We start from the raw sequence: 18,036 nt of genomic DNA on the forward strand, positions 1-18,036 counted from the left end.
AGGAGAGAGAGCAACAAGATAGGAGTTCGAAGTTGCTCCCTTAAATTTAGACTGGTACCAAATTACCCTCCTGCCACTCACTCACTCCATCTAGCTTTTGGGGAAAAAAAAGTGTGTGTGTGTGTTTGGAGTTCAGACTGACCCAAGAAAATCAGTATAAGTATGATGTAAGAGCTGCAGACAGAAGCTGAGATTAGACTCACTTGGCACATTGCAGTTAGCAGAAACTTCCATATTGGGGCACTATCGCTCAAAGGAATACTGGTCTGACAAAGCCTGAACAGTTAATTAATTTCTTACCACCGCTTACCATGCAAAGCTGCTGACGTATTTTTCAATGAATAAGAGGGCTGCTTTGGTGACAAATGTTTTTGCTGTGCAGAATATAGAAAAACACAGTCAGTTTGTTCCAAGTGTTACTCTTCTGGCAAAGTCATGAGACTATTGTTACATTGAGGGCAAGCTGCCATCATTAGTAGCAAGAGACTCTGGAAGTTAGCTATTTTTAGATGTTGCTACAGTGGGTCAGTTCCCTAACATGCTCACCGGTGACAGGAATCAAATCTTTCAAGAGTTTGCCCCTTGGTAACTTCAAAGAGATACTAAATACCCCCAGTGTGGAAAGAGGAGTGATAATTACTCCATTTGCTACACCTCAATTGAATAAGATATGGAGAATTCCAGATTTAAGCCTTGCTTCAGCCAGTCTAACAGTAAAGACACTAAAACTGTGGACTCACGGTACAAAAAAAAGGAGTTAGGGCTAGGTGTAGGTTATAATCCAGTAGTTCTTTTGTACACAAACAGGCCACTGTTCAGACTTAAACAGTAGCATGAGTGGCAGAGAGAAGTTGGAGAAAGCTCTAATTAAATAAAGAGAGGACCATCACCCTGGAGCATCTGCACATTTCACATTCACTAAACACATGATCATATGTAAAATATTTAAAACTTTAAACAAAAAGACATGAAATGTTGTCAACACTTCGGTAAGTTTTCTTCTGTGGAGACAGAAACTAACTGAGTTGATGACCTCAACAGAACTGAAAAGCTTTTATACAAAGCACAGAACCAGAGAAATGAAGTAAACAGTGACTGTAAATTTGCCTGAAAGGATATTCCCTTGCTCACACTGGGATAGCATTTTTCACAAGGTGACCAAAAGGATTATAGTCTGTGGTATTAAGGCACAGAAGGTAGATATTCAGTCCAAATCCACGTCAAGATATTTATAGAACAGTGTGTTCCATTCCTCCACGATTTTCCTGTAGTCTTGCAGGTTTAGTTTAGTTTATTCAAGTGCCGATGCTATATAAAAAAAGATTCTCACGGTTCCCTTCTATATTTCTTGCTTCAAACCCTCCAGATCCCTGTACCAACAGATAACAGAAACAGCTTTCCTCTATGTACATTATATGAACCTGTTAATTCTGTCCACCTTTGAGTTCTCCCCTGAACTTATGTTAAACAAGTCATTTTGAACTGGAGATTAATACAATTCATTAAACAGAACAGTTTTCTAACTAATGAGAGACATAGAACATAGAAGAACATAGAAGAATACAGCGCAGTACAGGCCCTTTGGCCCTCGATGTTGCGCCGATCCAAGCCCACCTAACCTATACTAACCCACTATCCTCCATATACCTATCCAATGCCCGCTTAAATGCCCATAAAGAGGGAGAGTCCACCACTGCTACTGGCAGGGCATTCCATGAACTCACGACTCGCTGAGTGAAGAACCTACCCCTAACTTCAGTCCTATATCTACCCCCCCTTAATTTAAAGCTATGCCCCCTTGTAATACCCAACTCCATACGCGGGAAAAGGTTCACACTGTCAACCCTATCTAACCCCCTAATCATCTTGTACACCTCAATCAAGTAGTAAACCTTCTTTTCTCTAATGAAAACAGCCCAAAGTGTCTCAGTCTTTCCTCATACGATCTTCCTTCCATACCAGGCAACATCCTGGTAAACCTCCTCTGCACCCGTTCCAGTGCCTCCACATCCTTCCTATAGTATGGCGACCAAAACTGCACACAATATTCCAGATGCGGCCGCACCAGAGTCTTATACAACTGCATCATGACCTCAGGACTCCGGAACTCAATTCCTCTACCAATAAAAGCCAGTACGCCATATGCCTTCCTCACCGCACTATTTACCTGGGTGGCAACTTTCAGAGATCTGTGTACATGAACACCAAGATCCCTCTGCTCATCCACACTACCAAGTATCCGACCATTAGCCCAGTACCCCATCTTTTTGTTATTCTTCCCAAAGTGAATCACCTCACACTTAGCTACATTGAATTCCATTTGCCACCTTTCTGCCCAGCTCTGCAGCTTCTCTATATCCTGCTGTAACCTGCCACATCCTTCCTCACTGTCAACAACTCCTCCGATTTTCGTATCATCCGCAAACTTGCTCACCCAACCCCTCTTCCAGGTCATTTATAAAAATGACAAACAGCAATGGTCCCAAAACAGATCCTTGCGGAACACCGCTAGTGACGGCACTCCATGAAGAAACTTTGCCATCAACTACTACCCTCTGTCTTCTTCCATCCAGCCAATTCCTAATCCAAACCTCCAACTCACCCTCAATGCCATATCTCCGTATTTTCTGCAGTAGCCTACCATGGGGAACCTTATCAAACGCCTTACTAAAATCCATATATACCACATCTACCGCTTTCCCCTCATCAACCTCCTTCGTCACCTTTTCAAAGAATTCAATAAGGTTTGTGAGGCACGACCTGCCCTTCACAAAACCATGCTGACTATCCTTGATCACATTATTCCTATCCAGATGTGCATAAATCCTATCCCTTACAATTCTCTCTAAGACTTTGCCCACAACAGAAGTGAGACTCACCGGCCTATAGTTACTAGGGTTATCCCTACTCCCCTTTTTGAACAAGGGAACCACATTTGCTATCCTCCAGTCTTCTGGCACTACTCCTGTAGACAAAGAGGACATAAAAATCAAGGCCAATGGCTCTGCAATCTCCTCCCTTGCTTCCCAGAGAATCCTAGGATAAATGCCATCAGGCCCAGGGGACTTATCTATTTTCACCTTTTCCAGGATTTCCAACACCTCTTCTCTACATACCTCAAAGCCATCCATTCTACTTATTTGTGACTCAGTATTCAAATCGACGACAATGCCCTGTTCCTGAGTAAATACTCAAGAAAAGTATTCATTCAGTGTCTCCCCAATCTCTTCCGCCTCCACACGCAACTTCCCACTACTATCCTTGACTGGACCTATTCCTACCCTAGTCATTCTTTTATTCCTAACATACCTATAGAAAGCCTTAGGGTTTTCCCTAATCCTACCGACTAAGGACCTTTCATGTCCCCTCCTTGCTGCTCTTAGCTCTCTCTTCAGGTCCTTCCTGGCTACCCTATAACTCTCAATCGCACCAATTGAACCTTCACCTCTCATCTTGAGATAGGCCACCCTCTTCCATTTAACAAGGGATTCCAATTCCTTATTAAACCACGGCTCCCTTGCACGACCCTTTCCTCCCTGCCTGACAGGTGCATAATTATCAAGGACACTCAATAGTTGCTCCTTGAACAAGCTCCACATATCATTTACACTCTTGCCTTGGAGTCTACTTTTCCAAGCCACACATCCTAAGTCATGCCTCACCGCATCATAATTTCCCTGACCCCAGCTATAACTCTTGCCCTGTAGTACACACTTATCCCTCTCCATCACGAGAGTAAAAATCACCGAATTATGGTCACTATCCCCAAAGTGCTCACCTACCTCTAATTCTAACACCTGGCCTGGTTCGTTACCCAGAACCAAATCCAGTATGGCCTCACCTCTTGTTGGCCTGTCTACATATTGTGTCAGGAAACTCTCCTGCACACATTGAACAAACACTGACCCATCTAACGAACTTGAGCTATAGCTTTCCCAATCAATATCAGGAAAGTTAAAGTCCCCCATAACAACCACCCTATTACTGTCACTCATCTCCTGAATCACCTTCCCTATCCTTTCTTCAATGATTCTAGGACTATTAGGAGGCCTGTAAAAGACTCCTAACAGGGTGACCTCACCTTTCCTATTCCTAACCTCAGCCCAAACTACCTCAGATGGCAAGTCCTCATCCATCGTCCTTTCCACCACTGTAATACTATCTTTGACAAGCAATGCCACACCTCCCCCTCTTTTACCCCCACCTCTGACCCTACTAAAACATTTAAATCCTGGAACCTGCAACAGCCAATCCTGTCCCTGTTCTAGCCATGTCTCCGTAATAGCCACAACATCGAAGTCCCAGGTACCAACCCACGCTGCAAGTTCACCTACCTTATTTCGTATACTTCTTGCATTGAAGTATACACACTTCAAGCCACTTTCCTGTTTACAGGCACCCTCCTTTGAAATTGATGCCATGTTCCTAACCTCCCTATACTCCAGGCCCTGCACCCTGAAGCTACAATCTGGGTTCCCATGCCCCTGCAGAGTTAGTTTAAACCCCCCCCAAGAGCACTAGCAAACCTCCCCCCAAGGATACTGGTGCCCCTCAGGTTCAGGTGTAGACCATCCTGTTTATAGAGGTCCCACCGTCCCCAGAAAGAACCCCAGTTATCCAAAAACCGGAATCCCTCCCTCCTGCACCATCCCTGTCGCCACGCATTTAAGTGTTCTCTTTCCCTATTCCTCGAATCTCTGTCACGTGGCACGGGTAACAAACCAGAGACAACAACTCTGTTCGTTCTAACTCTGAGCTTCCAACCTAGCTCCCTGAAAGCCTGTCTAACATCCTCGGCACTCCTCCTACCTATGTCAGTGGAGAACAGAGTCAAAATCAATTCCAAGCTTGAGATTATTTTCACCTGCTATTGTTTCACATTCCTCTCAACAAGTGACTGATTAAAGTAGCTTTAGCTGCGGGATTTTACTACAAAATTTTACCATTCAACAAAATGTGACTTAATAAAATAAATTTTTCCATATGCCAAACTACCTTTCAACACCAACGTCACCCCCCACCAAATGCTGACAAACTCACTGGAGATCTCACAAACGCAGACTCACTTCTTGGAACATCCTTCAATCCAATTACAAAAGGCAATGTCAATTACCTAATGGAAATCAAGACTGAGTATAGGAAGTGTTCTACTGTTAATTTAAGAAATACAAAATACTTGTGCCTTCAAAACACAAAAGATAAGATGCCAGAATGTGAAACAAATTGCTCTAACATACAGGATGCAATCCCAGAGACAGAAATGTGATTACTTTAATTGATTATATTCCAAAATCCTGAGACTGAAATAATTATAATTTATTTGTAGAATTACAAAGTTGAAATGCAGTCAATACAAAAAAAAAACTGAACACAGTGTCAGATCATATAACATTTCTGACTAGAACTAGTGCTTGAATACATTTTGCACTAGATGTAACAAATTAAAGTCTAATTAGTTTCAGTCAAGTGAATGAAACAAATATTTAAACAAATATTTTAAGATAGTAAAACCAAAAAAAAGTTATCAAAATAGCTCCTGAATGGATAAACTACACTTGCTAACACTTTTGAGCATTTTCACTTAAGTGACAATACCTAAAATAGATACAATCAGCAATAAATCAAAATCAAATCTGTGTCAACCACAAACAACGGTGTATGCTTACCCGTTGCATGGAATTTAAAGAAATGCTGCAGTGTGCTTCGCATAGAGAGGAGAAATGAAATAAAGATCTAGGACACATGATAGGAGACTCTTATTCTATACAGAAGTTTGAGAGACTGGAATTTACATGAGAGAAGTACTAGAAAGCTAGACCATGATAATGTTTGAGAATAGGTTACAGAGGTAGTTGAAACAGCAATGAATAAAAAGGATACAGGAGAATGGTATTGGAATATGGAATGAGAAACATCGATTATATGAAAGATATTCACATTTACCAAACAGTTTGTGGATATTACAGCTTCAAAGTAATTTTCAAAGCAGAGCAGGTACTTAAAGATTTTTAATAGTGGGGAGGGCAAAAGGGAAGACACTAAGACAGGGTACTAAGTTTTTTAAAAATGGACCATAGGCAGTTGAAAGGAAAAGGTATAGTATATAAAAGGCACAGTATACTGTATTGGAGAGAATGAGGCAGTCTGCTGCTGAAATCTACATCTAATGGTATGGTAGTAAACTAGAGTTGGAGGACTACAGTGTGGATTTCAAATTGCCAAAAACAAAGTCCTGGAATGGGACTTGAGCCAGGAGCCTTGTGACTCAGGAGGCAAAAGAGCTGACCTAAACCAAATAAAATGGGGTAGGATTGCACAGAAATGTCAAACTTCAGAAAAGAATATTAAAGTAGTTTCAGTGAGTTACAAGGATCTAGAGAACTGAATGAAAATTTGAGAATAGACCGTAACCAGAAGGCGGCAAACCAGAAATCTGGAATTTTTGAAATCTGTAAAAGATGGAAGCAGGTGAAAAGGGCATTTGTAAGTATAAATACTACATTGGCAAATGAAATGAGATGTTACAAGTTAAATTGGTATAAAAATTGAAGGCAGTCACCAAGCTGAGTATGTATGTCAACACAGCTGACAAAATGAAGCCAGTGCATCATCAGCACAGCTGAGTAGGAAATAAAAAGGCTGAAATCACAAATGTTAGATTGAACCATAAACTTATTTTTGTCAACACCTAAGACTAGGTGTCAGACTGATAACTGATGAGTGCAATAAAAGCAATAAAGTTAATGGTTTCAGTGAAAAAGGAATGTTGATAAGATTATCAGCATACAATAAAACTTGCAGATATCAAAGGATAACATGTAAATTGTTAATAGGAGGGAGACAGAGATGGAGCTTTGAGATCCACAAATAACTCTGCAGGCTTAGAGTGCAATGGATATGGGTCTACGTTTTTGTAGATGAAGTTCAGGAAAGGGAGAAAGGCAAGGCAAGTTTACATGCATGCAAAAGTCACCAATGCGGGAATTCAGTATGTGAACAAAAGTAGGACAAGGGAGGCACTGAAATGTATATGTGGCTTATGGGTAAGGAGCATCTTGAAGGTAAGGCAAGAACAGTGAAGAAGAATGAAAGTGACCAAAACTGGGTCGTGGTGCAACCCGAAACAAATCTACAAGTTCCACACCAATTTCAAAAGATTGCACAATAGCCAATGAATTGAAATATTGATTTGTAAATACTATTTGTATCTAGTTACCTTGAACCGATAGTATGGTGTTTTAACTCGCTATTAAGCCAACTCTGCGGATCAAAGATTTCGGAGGAGCAATAGAAAATTGTTGAGATTGTATTACAAAAGATATTTTCTCCAGAATTGGAAATACACACATGGTCAATGCCTCTTTTACATGCATTTGAATAAATGGGATATAGTGGATTTAAGATCTTTGACAACTGCCACACTGTGCAGCTAAGACAGAAAACTACTCAAATTCTAGACCTCCACTTAAGTAGATCAATTCTATTTAACAATCAGCAGGACCGTGGAAACAAATAGCTCCCACTCATCCTCCACTTGCAGATTAACTCTGCCGCTTCAAAACTTCGATGCGGGTATTGAGATTGGGAATTAAATATTGTTTCTCCATTGCTCACATAGTACTTACACCCCACACACAGACTTTTCAGCCAAACAGTTCTACGTTGGTGTTTATGCTACACTAGTCTCTTTTCATGCTTAACATCCAACATGTTAACCTATTCTTCAATTCCTTTGTTCTTCATTCACTTTTCTAGGTTCCACTTTAACTAGGCACCTCAACAATCCCTTGTGGTAAAGAATCCTGCATTCTCATCATTCTCTGGATAAAAAAAAAGTTCCTCATGAATTTTCTAACAGACTTCCATCAGGTCACTCTTCTGAAAGGAGGTGGCTGAGAAAACAATCCCAGTTTGTTCAACCATTCTCTGAGATAGTACACTTCAGTGGTGGTATAATTCCAGGAATTTTCTTCTAAAATGAGAACTCTCCATCTCTTTTTTGCACTCCTCTTTATTGACTGCCAACCCCATTTTGGAGTAGTCTATAAATTTTGAAACTGTACTTCAAACTGGAGTTCAAATTGCTCATGCATTGAATGACAATTGTTCCAGCATAGATTCACCAAAGCCCATTTTCTCACCTTTTTTCAAATCTGAGCAAATAGTGTACCAACAGCCTCCGCTGTTTTTTATTTTGAAGTCTGAAATTCTATGATACATGCCTGGCTCTAAACGTTTGAAATTAGTCAGGAGTCTACTACTACCTCACCTGATCGTATATACATATATTGTGATACTCATCACAAATTAACAATTTTGTACCTATTAATAGGTCCTAAAATTTAAAAAAACTACAAGTTATGAGAATTTTTTTTACAAGTTACATGAAATAAGCATTTGCGAAACACCACAATGAGCAAGATCTTCAAGTAATAACCAATGAAAGACTTAAAAAAATTTCACAGGATGTGCTGTCATTGGCTGGGCCAAAGTCAGAAGTCACACGACACCAGATTATCATCCAATCGGTTTATTTGAAATCACGAGCTTTTGAAGTGCAGTCCCTGCCTCAGGTGCAAAGAAATAGCTCAGTTCCAAAAACTTGTGATTTAAAAAAAAACACAGGTTGGACTATAACCTGGTATCGTGTGACTTCTGACATTGTCCGCCCCAGTCCAACATCAGCACCTCCACATCACTAGTAATTGTTATCCATCCCTAATTGCCCAAGTGCAGTTAAGAACTAATCTGCTGTGGTTCTGGAATATGTAGGATAGATCAGGTAAAGAAAGGAATTTTCTTCCTTGAAGACACTAATGAACCATTAAAGCAAAAGATTAAGAAAAGAGCCTGCATCCTGATGTCTACCAGTCCCTTTCTTCCAGCATACACTCGACAATAGAGGATAAGATTCATAAGCTACATCCCACTAGCTACCTAAGAAGCGGCACTCCAAAAGCTTGTACTTACAAATAACTGTGTTCGACTATAACCTGGTGTTGTGATTTTTAGCTTTGTCCAACCCAGTCCAACTGATGCTTATATAGGGTTATAAGGTTTGAAATATCAAGTTACTGCATCTCAGTTAGTGTTATTTAACCTGAACACTATTTGTTTAAGATTTCTAGAATCCACAGTGCTTTGCTTTTTGCTCTAAGTATGTGGAAGCTAATATTAAAGAAGATCTTCATGCCTCTGAGTGACAATGAACTCAAAAGGCAGAGTGCAGAAAACAGAGTTAATCACTTAAGGCCACTTACTTCTAAACATGATCTTTCATGTAGTAACACATCCCAAAGGTGCTGCACAGGAGCATAACTGGCCAAAATCTGACAAGTGAATCAAAGTATATGATAGAATACAAAACTCAGTTTGAGGTTTTGAAGATTCTAAAGGAGTGGTTAATGGAAGCATTGAAGAGCATTTGGTTTAAGGGATTGAAGCCATGGTTGCCAACAGCAGGATGAAATGGGGATTGGTGAGGGAAATGCACAACAGTCCAGAGTTGTTGGAATGTGGAATGCGAATATGGAATGAGGACAAAATGAAGTTTTTAAAGTGAACGCAATTTTTGCAAAATTAAAAAGGTGTCGTGGACTGGGAATTCAATTAATTCATGGAAAGGGACCAGTGTCACAAACTTCACCAAGACATCTCAAATAGGAATGAAGTTGACCATTTTCCTAAAATACTTTTCCACTTCAATTTACCACATTTCTACAGCAATTTTAAGTAGGTCAGTGAAATATCTCTGCACCAAACAGATCAGTTAATTTCTAGTGTGAAATCTTCTGGAAATTTCAAAGTGGCTAGCGCCCTCAATAAATACTGTCTGACCTACTCACCATATTTGTTGGTTTTATTTCAACTCTCCAGAAGGTCATAAAATGCATTCCCCACCCCACTCCCCAAGTATCAATGAATTCAGCTTAAAGTGGCCTGTTAGCACACTGAACATATCCAATAAAACTCAGTAGATCATTACTGTATTCATGCAATTATATTGCATTAACTATTGAAATGTTTAATATATTTGAATATAGTAAATGTGCAGGAATACAAATTTTACAGATTAAATGCACTTTAATAAAGCTGTTCAAGGACATGTTGAAATATGTCTTTTTGTCATACAATGTAATACATATCTCCCAAACATATCAAAGAATTGAATTTCCAGAACACACACTAGCTCCTATTGCAGGGATCTGTGTGGTGGTGTGCAGAAAGGGGAAGAAAAGGTAATACACAAAGAACAGATTGGCTGTCTTACTGAATTGGACTTCCTGGTGATGGGCACATGTGCACAGAAAAATCAAAGCAGGAACAACTGCGTGGATGGAAATTCCAAGTCACCCCACCCTCTCAGCAGGAAGTGCTTCCTGCAGCCCGTAGACAGAAGAGATTTCTGGGTTGGACATATGAGAATGGCTGGCTATAACTAGCTCCAGCATCATCCAGATTAGCTAGCAACAGAAATAAAACAGACAGACAATGCCAATGAGTTTCAAACATATTCCACAAACAATAATTTGTTTGAGGCGACGGCGGAGTACAAAAGTCCAACCCCACCACCATTTCAGAACAGGCACTGCACCACACTTGAACATTACTCCAACACTTGGTGCTATACAAGCTGATGGCTTCCAGATGCCAATGTACAATTCTACACATTACAGGAACATGAGTGGCCATTTCGCCCTTGAGCTGGTTCCACCAATGAAATCATGGCTGACCAGTGGCCTAACTCCACATATCTACAGTTGGACCACGTTCCTGAAAACCTTTGCTTAACAAAAATGTATCCATTTCAGATTTAAATGAAACTGAACCTGCATCCTTTATTGTGAAGAGAATTCCATCCTGTGCATGTAGAAGTGCTTCCTAACATCCCTCCTGAACAGTCTGTCTCCAATTCTTAGATTATGCTCCCTAGTTTTAGAATCCCCAATCAGCAGAAATAGTTTCTCATTATCTAGCCTGTATTATTTCATACCTTGAAAAAGATTCTTGATCATTATGGCTGTCAGAAATCTGCCTAAATTCCTGTTATCTGTACCCAACTTCAAGAAAATGTTGGAAATCTACAGCTAAGTCAAGTACTGCTGAGAGGGTGGGGGTGGGGGACTTAGAATTTCTGATTTCCAGCGCTGACTATTTTAGTTATATCTTTATCAAGTCCTAAATTTGAAGGGCTGAATGGAATAAATAAATATTTTCTCTATATGGAAGGAATATGAAGAGGACAACCAAAGTCTCCTGGTTTGAGGTAATCCCACTCAAAGGTCTGCATATGGACTGTAAAAGTCATACACGCAAATTCCTCTTTCAGCATAGTTCTAACTGGCTTCAAAAAGGTGCCAAATCACAATAGGAACAAGACACAAGAGTAATAATGAATCACCTAAATTACTTTTCCTTGTGAGCTCAGTATCAATGACGAGCATGAGAACTGGTCAAGCAAGGTATTGTCTCAACTTAACAGACCAAGAGTACAGTGATAAAATAAACATTAGCCAATACCTCAACTGACAGCAAACCAGGAACTTATGTCTGTTTAAAGCTTCTGTATTAAGTGGATGTAATTACCAATGAAGGGACGTGGGTAAAGTATAACAATCTAGGAATTGATTGTAACAGTCAACTAATTAATACATGTTTAAATGTTGCTGGTCTTCAAAAGCCACTCAAAATTTCCTTTCGAGCTGTAAAAGAGGTGCCTTACCATAGTGTCATACACCACTAGCTACCTATATATAAATGTTGCTCATTACAAAGATTGATGTACAGAAAAATTATATTTGATAGATATAGTCCTAATCTCATTTCTAAATTCATGAGCTACATGCTTTAATAGAAAAAAAACAAGGTTTTAAAAACAAAAAAATTAGGATGCAGTCTATTCAAATAATTACATCCTAGAATGAGTCATTCCTCGGACTATGGTTCAGTCCAAGTTAGTCTCAAAACTTTCTGAAAAACAGCATTTAATATGAAATACTCTCATCTAGCCACTAAAGCTTTTAAGGAATTGTGAATAGTTAGATTTAGCAGCCAAGTAATTTATAACAAGAAAAATACACATGTTGATAAGAATACATTACTTTAAACAATAAACATATTTAATATAAAGACCGAAGAATTTAATCAAAAGATGCAAAATTGAGAACTATAGGGAATCTAATCTAACAAATGCCTTGAACATTATTTGAAAATGTTGAATCTGAATAAACCTACTAAACTGAAAAGTTTAGACAGAAAATAAAACCTTCTTATTCTGTCAAGAAAATCCCCATTTCAGGAGGCTGGATTTAATAATTTTCAAACTAACCAGAAGAGAGTGTTTTTAAGATTAGATTGGATTCCCTACAGCGTGGAAACAGGCCCTTCGGCCCAACTAGTCCACACCGACCCTCTGAAGAGTAATCCACCCATTTCCCTCAGACTAATTGTTTTAGAGTCAGATGTACAGCCCCTTTGGTCCAACCTGTCCATGCCAACCAGATATCCCAACCCAATCTAGTCCACACCTGCCAGCACCCAGTCCAAATCCATCCAAACCCTTCCTATTCTCTCTTTGACTCAATCTGGAATACATAAAAACATATTTGACCTAGATTTAAAAGGGACTTAGATACATAAATACATGCTTTACATGGTCAGAGAACATCCCATACCACTTTAAATAGCAGAAGCAGGGTGCTCAGCTCCTTGAGCCTTTGGTGTCTGATTCAATAAGATCATTGCTGATCTGTAACTGAATAACTTGCAAAAATCTCAGTCTCAGATTTCAAATTATCGAGATTGCATTGGTTAACTGCAGAAATAAGCTCTACCAGTGCAAGTCGTATATTCCAGCTTCTGTCCCAAGTGGCCTACTCTTGGGTCATTCCAATGTCCTAACCAATATAAAAAGGTCACTGCAATGTATCAACTTCATTAAAAGCCATACACTACATCACCTGTCTCTCAACATTCAATTAGATTTTATTAGATAAGATATATCTTTACAAATCCAAATGAATTCAGCCAGTGATAAAATAAGCATCATTGAATAAAAGGGAAAGGGGAAGGAGTCAGATAAATTACAAACCAATTTCAAAAGGCTTCGTTCTGTACGTTATCTTAAGAATAATAGCTCTAATGTGAAGTCCTAAATCTTCCTACTAGGAAGCAGCCAAAAATCTACGCTATAGAAATTGGATCGTTTTTGGCACAAAGGATAGCGTTGACATCTTTCTCACTTACTCCCACCTCTCCAACGACGGCAAAGACTGTCGCAACTTTGTGAAAATTACACGATTGAAACGCATTAGAAGTGCCACATATCCATTTGCCACTTACCTAAGCACAGTGACACTCCCTCTCCGGACAGGTAAATAGTAAACCGGCTCTGATACCCGAATGGGCTTAAATTGGAACTTGCAGCCGAAGCAGAGTGCCGAGTCGCTGAAGAAGGAAACGGAAACGATGGGCCTTTCGAAAATGTGGATGGGATCCACGTGGGAGACGATGCAGCCACCCGGCTGATAGTCATTGATGACGGCACTATTGACGAAGCCTTCAGGGATAATCCGGTGATCCACCAGTTTCTTGATGACCAGGTCGTGGACCCACTCAGGGATGTCGTCCACGTCTCCCTTGGGATATAGGCGCTCCTGGCCAGGTCCTCGCTTTTCCAACTGCGAGCCGTAGGTGTAGCCTTCCCCGAAGAAGTATTTGTTCCGCAAAGGGGCCCTGTCCACCGTGTGGTCGCGGTAAATGCCCTTCTCGGCCCGGGAAACCACGTCGTCGATTTGTGTCTCGATCTGGGTACACTGGTCGGCAGTGAAAAGCCGCACCTGGCGGATACCCTGCTTCACGCGCCGGGCTTCTCCTTGCCGTTCGTCGTCGTAATCGCTATGGTATTTGCTGTGCTCGTACTCGTCGGCGCCGCCGCAAAGTCCTGGCAGGCCGGCCTCCCCCGCCTCCGCCTCGAGTTTCCGCTTGCGGCCATTGTAAGGCGCCGATGTCGCCCGCTGCTTTTCGCGGTGAGGCGACTGAAGCTTCTCCCTCAAGTCTGCGTAGCCACCCGCCGCCATCTTGGCCGGTGAAGGGGCGGGGTTAATAAGCAAGGGGCGGGGTTAGAGAATGAGGGGCAAGTAATTGTCAACAATGAGCCACTGAGCATGCTCTCCACGACGCGCGTTCAGTTCCAGGCTCTAGTTTCGTTGCGCATGCTCAACAGCGACTGGACGATAACGAACGCAGCTCAGGTATTTAAAAACCTTAATAAATGATTCATCTTCCGTCAGCCTTCTCTGAAGAAGCAGTACGCAACCATCGCCTGAGAAAAGTACAAGCCGCTGTTCTTTGTGGATGATCTTTGCAATGACTATCGTCCGCCAACGCTCTCCCGTACAGCCTGCAGTTGCCTCCCAGCACGCTATCGCGTCATCGTAACCTCATGCCGGATGTTCCGCCCACTGATGGCTGTGATTGGTTCAAAGCCGCGTTTTGGGCTGCAAGAGCTGCTATACCCGATGTCTAAAGGCGCTTCCGCCTGTCAATCAGGAGCATTAATGAACGTTGGCTACCGATCTGGTGGGACTGTTATTGGGCTTCATCGTAGCCGTTCGCTGCCCTTGCTTTTGCCTGTAAAATGATCCAGGCTGAGAATGACATTTATTTATTTCAGGTTGATTTACTACCAGCTGTTTATAAGTGGGAGGTAAGGAGGGTGGATGCTCCTTGCATCGCAATGTAAATAACGAATTTCGCTCCAAGCGCAGAGAAAACTTCTAGAAAAGCAGTACGTGACGCGAGCGCTAGCTCCAACCTCAGGTCAGAGGTCAATTAGACTAATCAATACCCCATGGTAAAGATTTATCCAATTACCAACTTTCTGCAATTCCATTTACCATTATATAACATTCCCAACTGGGCTAAGTTTTTAAACATTCACAACATGTCTTTATAATAAACACAAATCTGTGGTTTTCTTGTGGGGTAATGGTAATGACATTACCCCCTGGAACAGGAGACCTAGATTCACATCAGAACAAGTTGGTTAGAAAAAAATACATACTACTTCTTTCACCGGATGCATGAGCTCAACAATGACACACAGCTCCTGAGTCCTCAGGTTTCCCTCAGGACTTTTACCAGAACCAAATCAATGTCTGGAACATGGTTGACTCGGGTTGGATTTCTCCGCCATCAGGGTTATTGCCGGAGAGCTGCTCAGTAATCCCCACCTCTGTCATCACAGGTTCGTGTGGCTGGCAGAGAGTTGGGCAATGGCCACAGGGACCTGCTGGGTGGCAGAGGCCTGGATTGAGTGCTGCTGCAGGAATTGGCAAGCAGGGCAGCGATGCGCAGTTCACAGCTGGTGTCATCCATTGTTTAAAAATGATTGTACTCAGACTTGATGTTGCACACCAGTTGAAGGATGCTCTGGCGTGTGGAGGAATCTCACCTGTGTGTACCCCTGCTTGGATGGAATTTCACATGTCCCAAGGTGCTGAACTTTCCTCAGGAATCTGTGCCCCATAATCTGAGCTGCCTCTTGAGTATGCATAGTGTGTTTCTTTGCCTTTGTGTTAAGAGCCTTCTTGTGTCCAAGCTGCTGCTGCACAACATCCAGCTTGACTCCTTCATCTGCTGCCTGGACACTCCTGGGCAAATTTATTTGCTGCTGGGCAGTGGAGATCCTCAGTGGAGGGCTCTCTATGCTGGACTCCTCCAATTTTCCATTAGGCTGTTGCATAGAGTCCTTTATAATCGCAGATTGCACTGGTTTCACAGACTCCCATTGTGGCACAATGGAATCCATGGACCATATATATCTTTGTTTTGGACATCTGCATTTTTTTAAGTAAAAAGTGGTTTTGGCTGCACTTTCCTGATTTTTGGGCCTATGGTACAGATGGTTATGGGCAGATCAGAGGACCTCCTTGTGGATCTATTCCTGGGCCTGACCAGGCTAGCTGTAAGCAGGTGGGCATGATGGTGGTTTACATTGCTTTATTTCCCCTTTCAGCTTTTTTTAAAGATTAGATTAGATTACTCACGGTGTGGAAACAGGCCCTTTGGCACAACAAGTCCACACCGACCTGCCAAAGTGCAACCTACCCAGACCCATTCCCCACATTTACCCTTTCACCTAACACTATGGGCAATTTAGCATGGCCAATTCACCTAACCTGCACATTTTTGGACTGTGGGAGGAAACCCACGCAGACACGGGGAGAATGTGCAAACTCCACACAGACAGTTGCCTGAGGCGGGAATTGAACCCGGGTCTCTGGTGCTGTGAGGCAGCAGTGCTAACCACTGTGCCATCGTGCCACCCATTAGTTCCTTTCGGCTCTACCAATTGCTTTCACTCCGCTTACTGTGATCGTTTCCATTGCCCATAATGGGCTTTGCATGTAAATTTCTAATTGGCAGTACAAGTTGTTACTGATTTTTAATAGTTAAAAACAAAAAAAGAAGTCACAGTGATTTGGTGGTGGAAACCTCATTTGATTGTGATACACTTCTGGATATACAAAAAGAAAAATACCTGGGTAATTGGTGAGAGGGGTGAGAAAGGGGCACTTTTGATGCAGTGTCCCTATCTCTGGACCAAAGGTCTGGTTTCAAGTCTCATCAGTTCCTGAAGTGTGTAATAACATTTCTGAATAGGTTGATTTTTGAAAAAAGAATACACATTTCTCGCATGGGAGGCAATTCAGAGTATTGTGTCTGAACTGACATTACAATGTATCACTGCTCAATCCTGCTGCTCTCTCCACATGTAAAAATTCTCAGCTTCAAATAATTATGCAGTTTATTTTCTTTGAGGACAGTCTTAGAATGAGGGCATGCCATTTAGGACTGAATTAAGGAAAGTTGAAATCTGGGGCATCAGCACTTATGTTAGTTGCTAGATTGGAGTAGGTGATGTTTGTAGTGAACCATGAGGTCCCCATCAAGATGTGTGCTTGTAATAAGTTTGTATATTGTGAAGTAACTGTACATTTATTGAAAGAACAGCTACTAGGCATGTGCATAAGAAGCATTAATGAAGTCAGATAAGTTTCATCCATAAGATTCCAGAGATGTCCTTTTTTACCATTTCTTGTATCTTCATCTGAGTGAAGTTCCAATCTTACAATGTGGTGGCAACAATAACCAGACCATTAGACCTAGAGGCAAGCAGAACAGAGTGCCTGAAGTAAACTCAGTTTTACTCTAAGAGTATCTTACATCCATCCTTAGTTGCTCTTGAGAATGTGGTGGTGAGTTGCCTTCTTGAACTACAGAAGTTTATTTGATGTAGATAGACCCACAATGCTGTTAGGGAGAGAGTTCCAGGAATTTGAACCAGTGACACTAAACGAACAGCAATACATTTTGAATCAGAATTGTGTGTGGTTTAAAAAGAAACTTGTGGTGGTGTTCCCATGTATATGCTACCCTTGTTCCTTTATATGGTAGTGGTTGTGTGTTTGAAAGGTGCTGTCTGCAGAACCTGGGTGAATGTCACTGTTCATCTTGTATATGGTACACATTGCTGCCATTGAATATCCATAAGATACAGAAGTAGAATTAAGCCAATTGGCCCATTAAGTCAGCTTCATCATTTGATCATGGCTGATATGTGTTTCTCAACCCTATTCCTCTGCCTTTTCCCCGTAACCCTTGATCCCTTTACCAATCAGCTTATCTACCAGTCTTAAATACACTCAATAACTTGGACTTCACAGCGAATTCCCCAGATTAGTCACCTTCTGGCTGAAGAAATTCCTTCTCACCTTAGTTCTAAAGGGCCATCCCTTCAGTCTGAGGCTGTGCCCTCTGGTCCTAGTCTCTCCGACTAGCGGAAACATCATTTCCATGTTCACTCTATCAATGCCTTCAGTATTCTGTATGTTTCAATGAGATCCCCCTCATCCTTCTAATCTACACTCTGAGTACAGACCCAAAGCTTTTAATCGCTCCTCTTACAACACACTCTTCATTCCCAGGACAATTCTTGTAAAACTCATCTTGACCCCTCTGAGGCAAGGCAAT

The 18,036-nt window shown here is 41.4% G+C and overlaps 1 protein-coding gene across 1 annotated transcript in view; it reads right to left on the minus strand.

Annotated features, from left to right (window-relative positions):
* alkbh5 (alkB homolog 5, RNA demethylase) overlaps positions 1 to 14,412 on the minus strand; it is a 37,347-nt gene extending 22,935 nt beyond the window's left edge. The window contains exon 1 of the mRNA XM_043711625.2: positions 13,342 to 14,412. Within this exon, the coding sequence (XP_043567560.1) occupies positions 13,342 to 14,078 (737 nt within the window). The 5' untranslated portion in view covers positions 14,079 to 14,412. The remainder of the gene's footprint in view (positions 1 to 13,341) is intronic.
* Between the last annotated feature and the right edge of the window lie 3,624 nt (positions 14,413 to 18,036).

Source organism: Chiloscyllium plagiosum, unplaced genomic scaffold (genome assembly GCF_037043375.1).
Source record: "Chiloscyllium plagiosum isolate Xiang-an unplaced genomic scaffold, Cpla_swu_hap1 HiC_scaffold_20, whole genome shotgun sequence".
Taxonomy (NCBI): Eukaryota; Metazoa; Chordata; class Chondrichthyes; order Orectolobiformes; family Hemiscylliidae; genus Chiloscyllium; species Chiloscyllium plagiosum.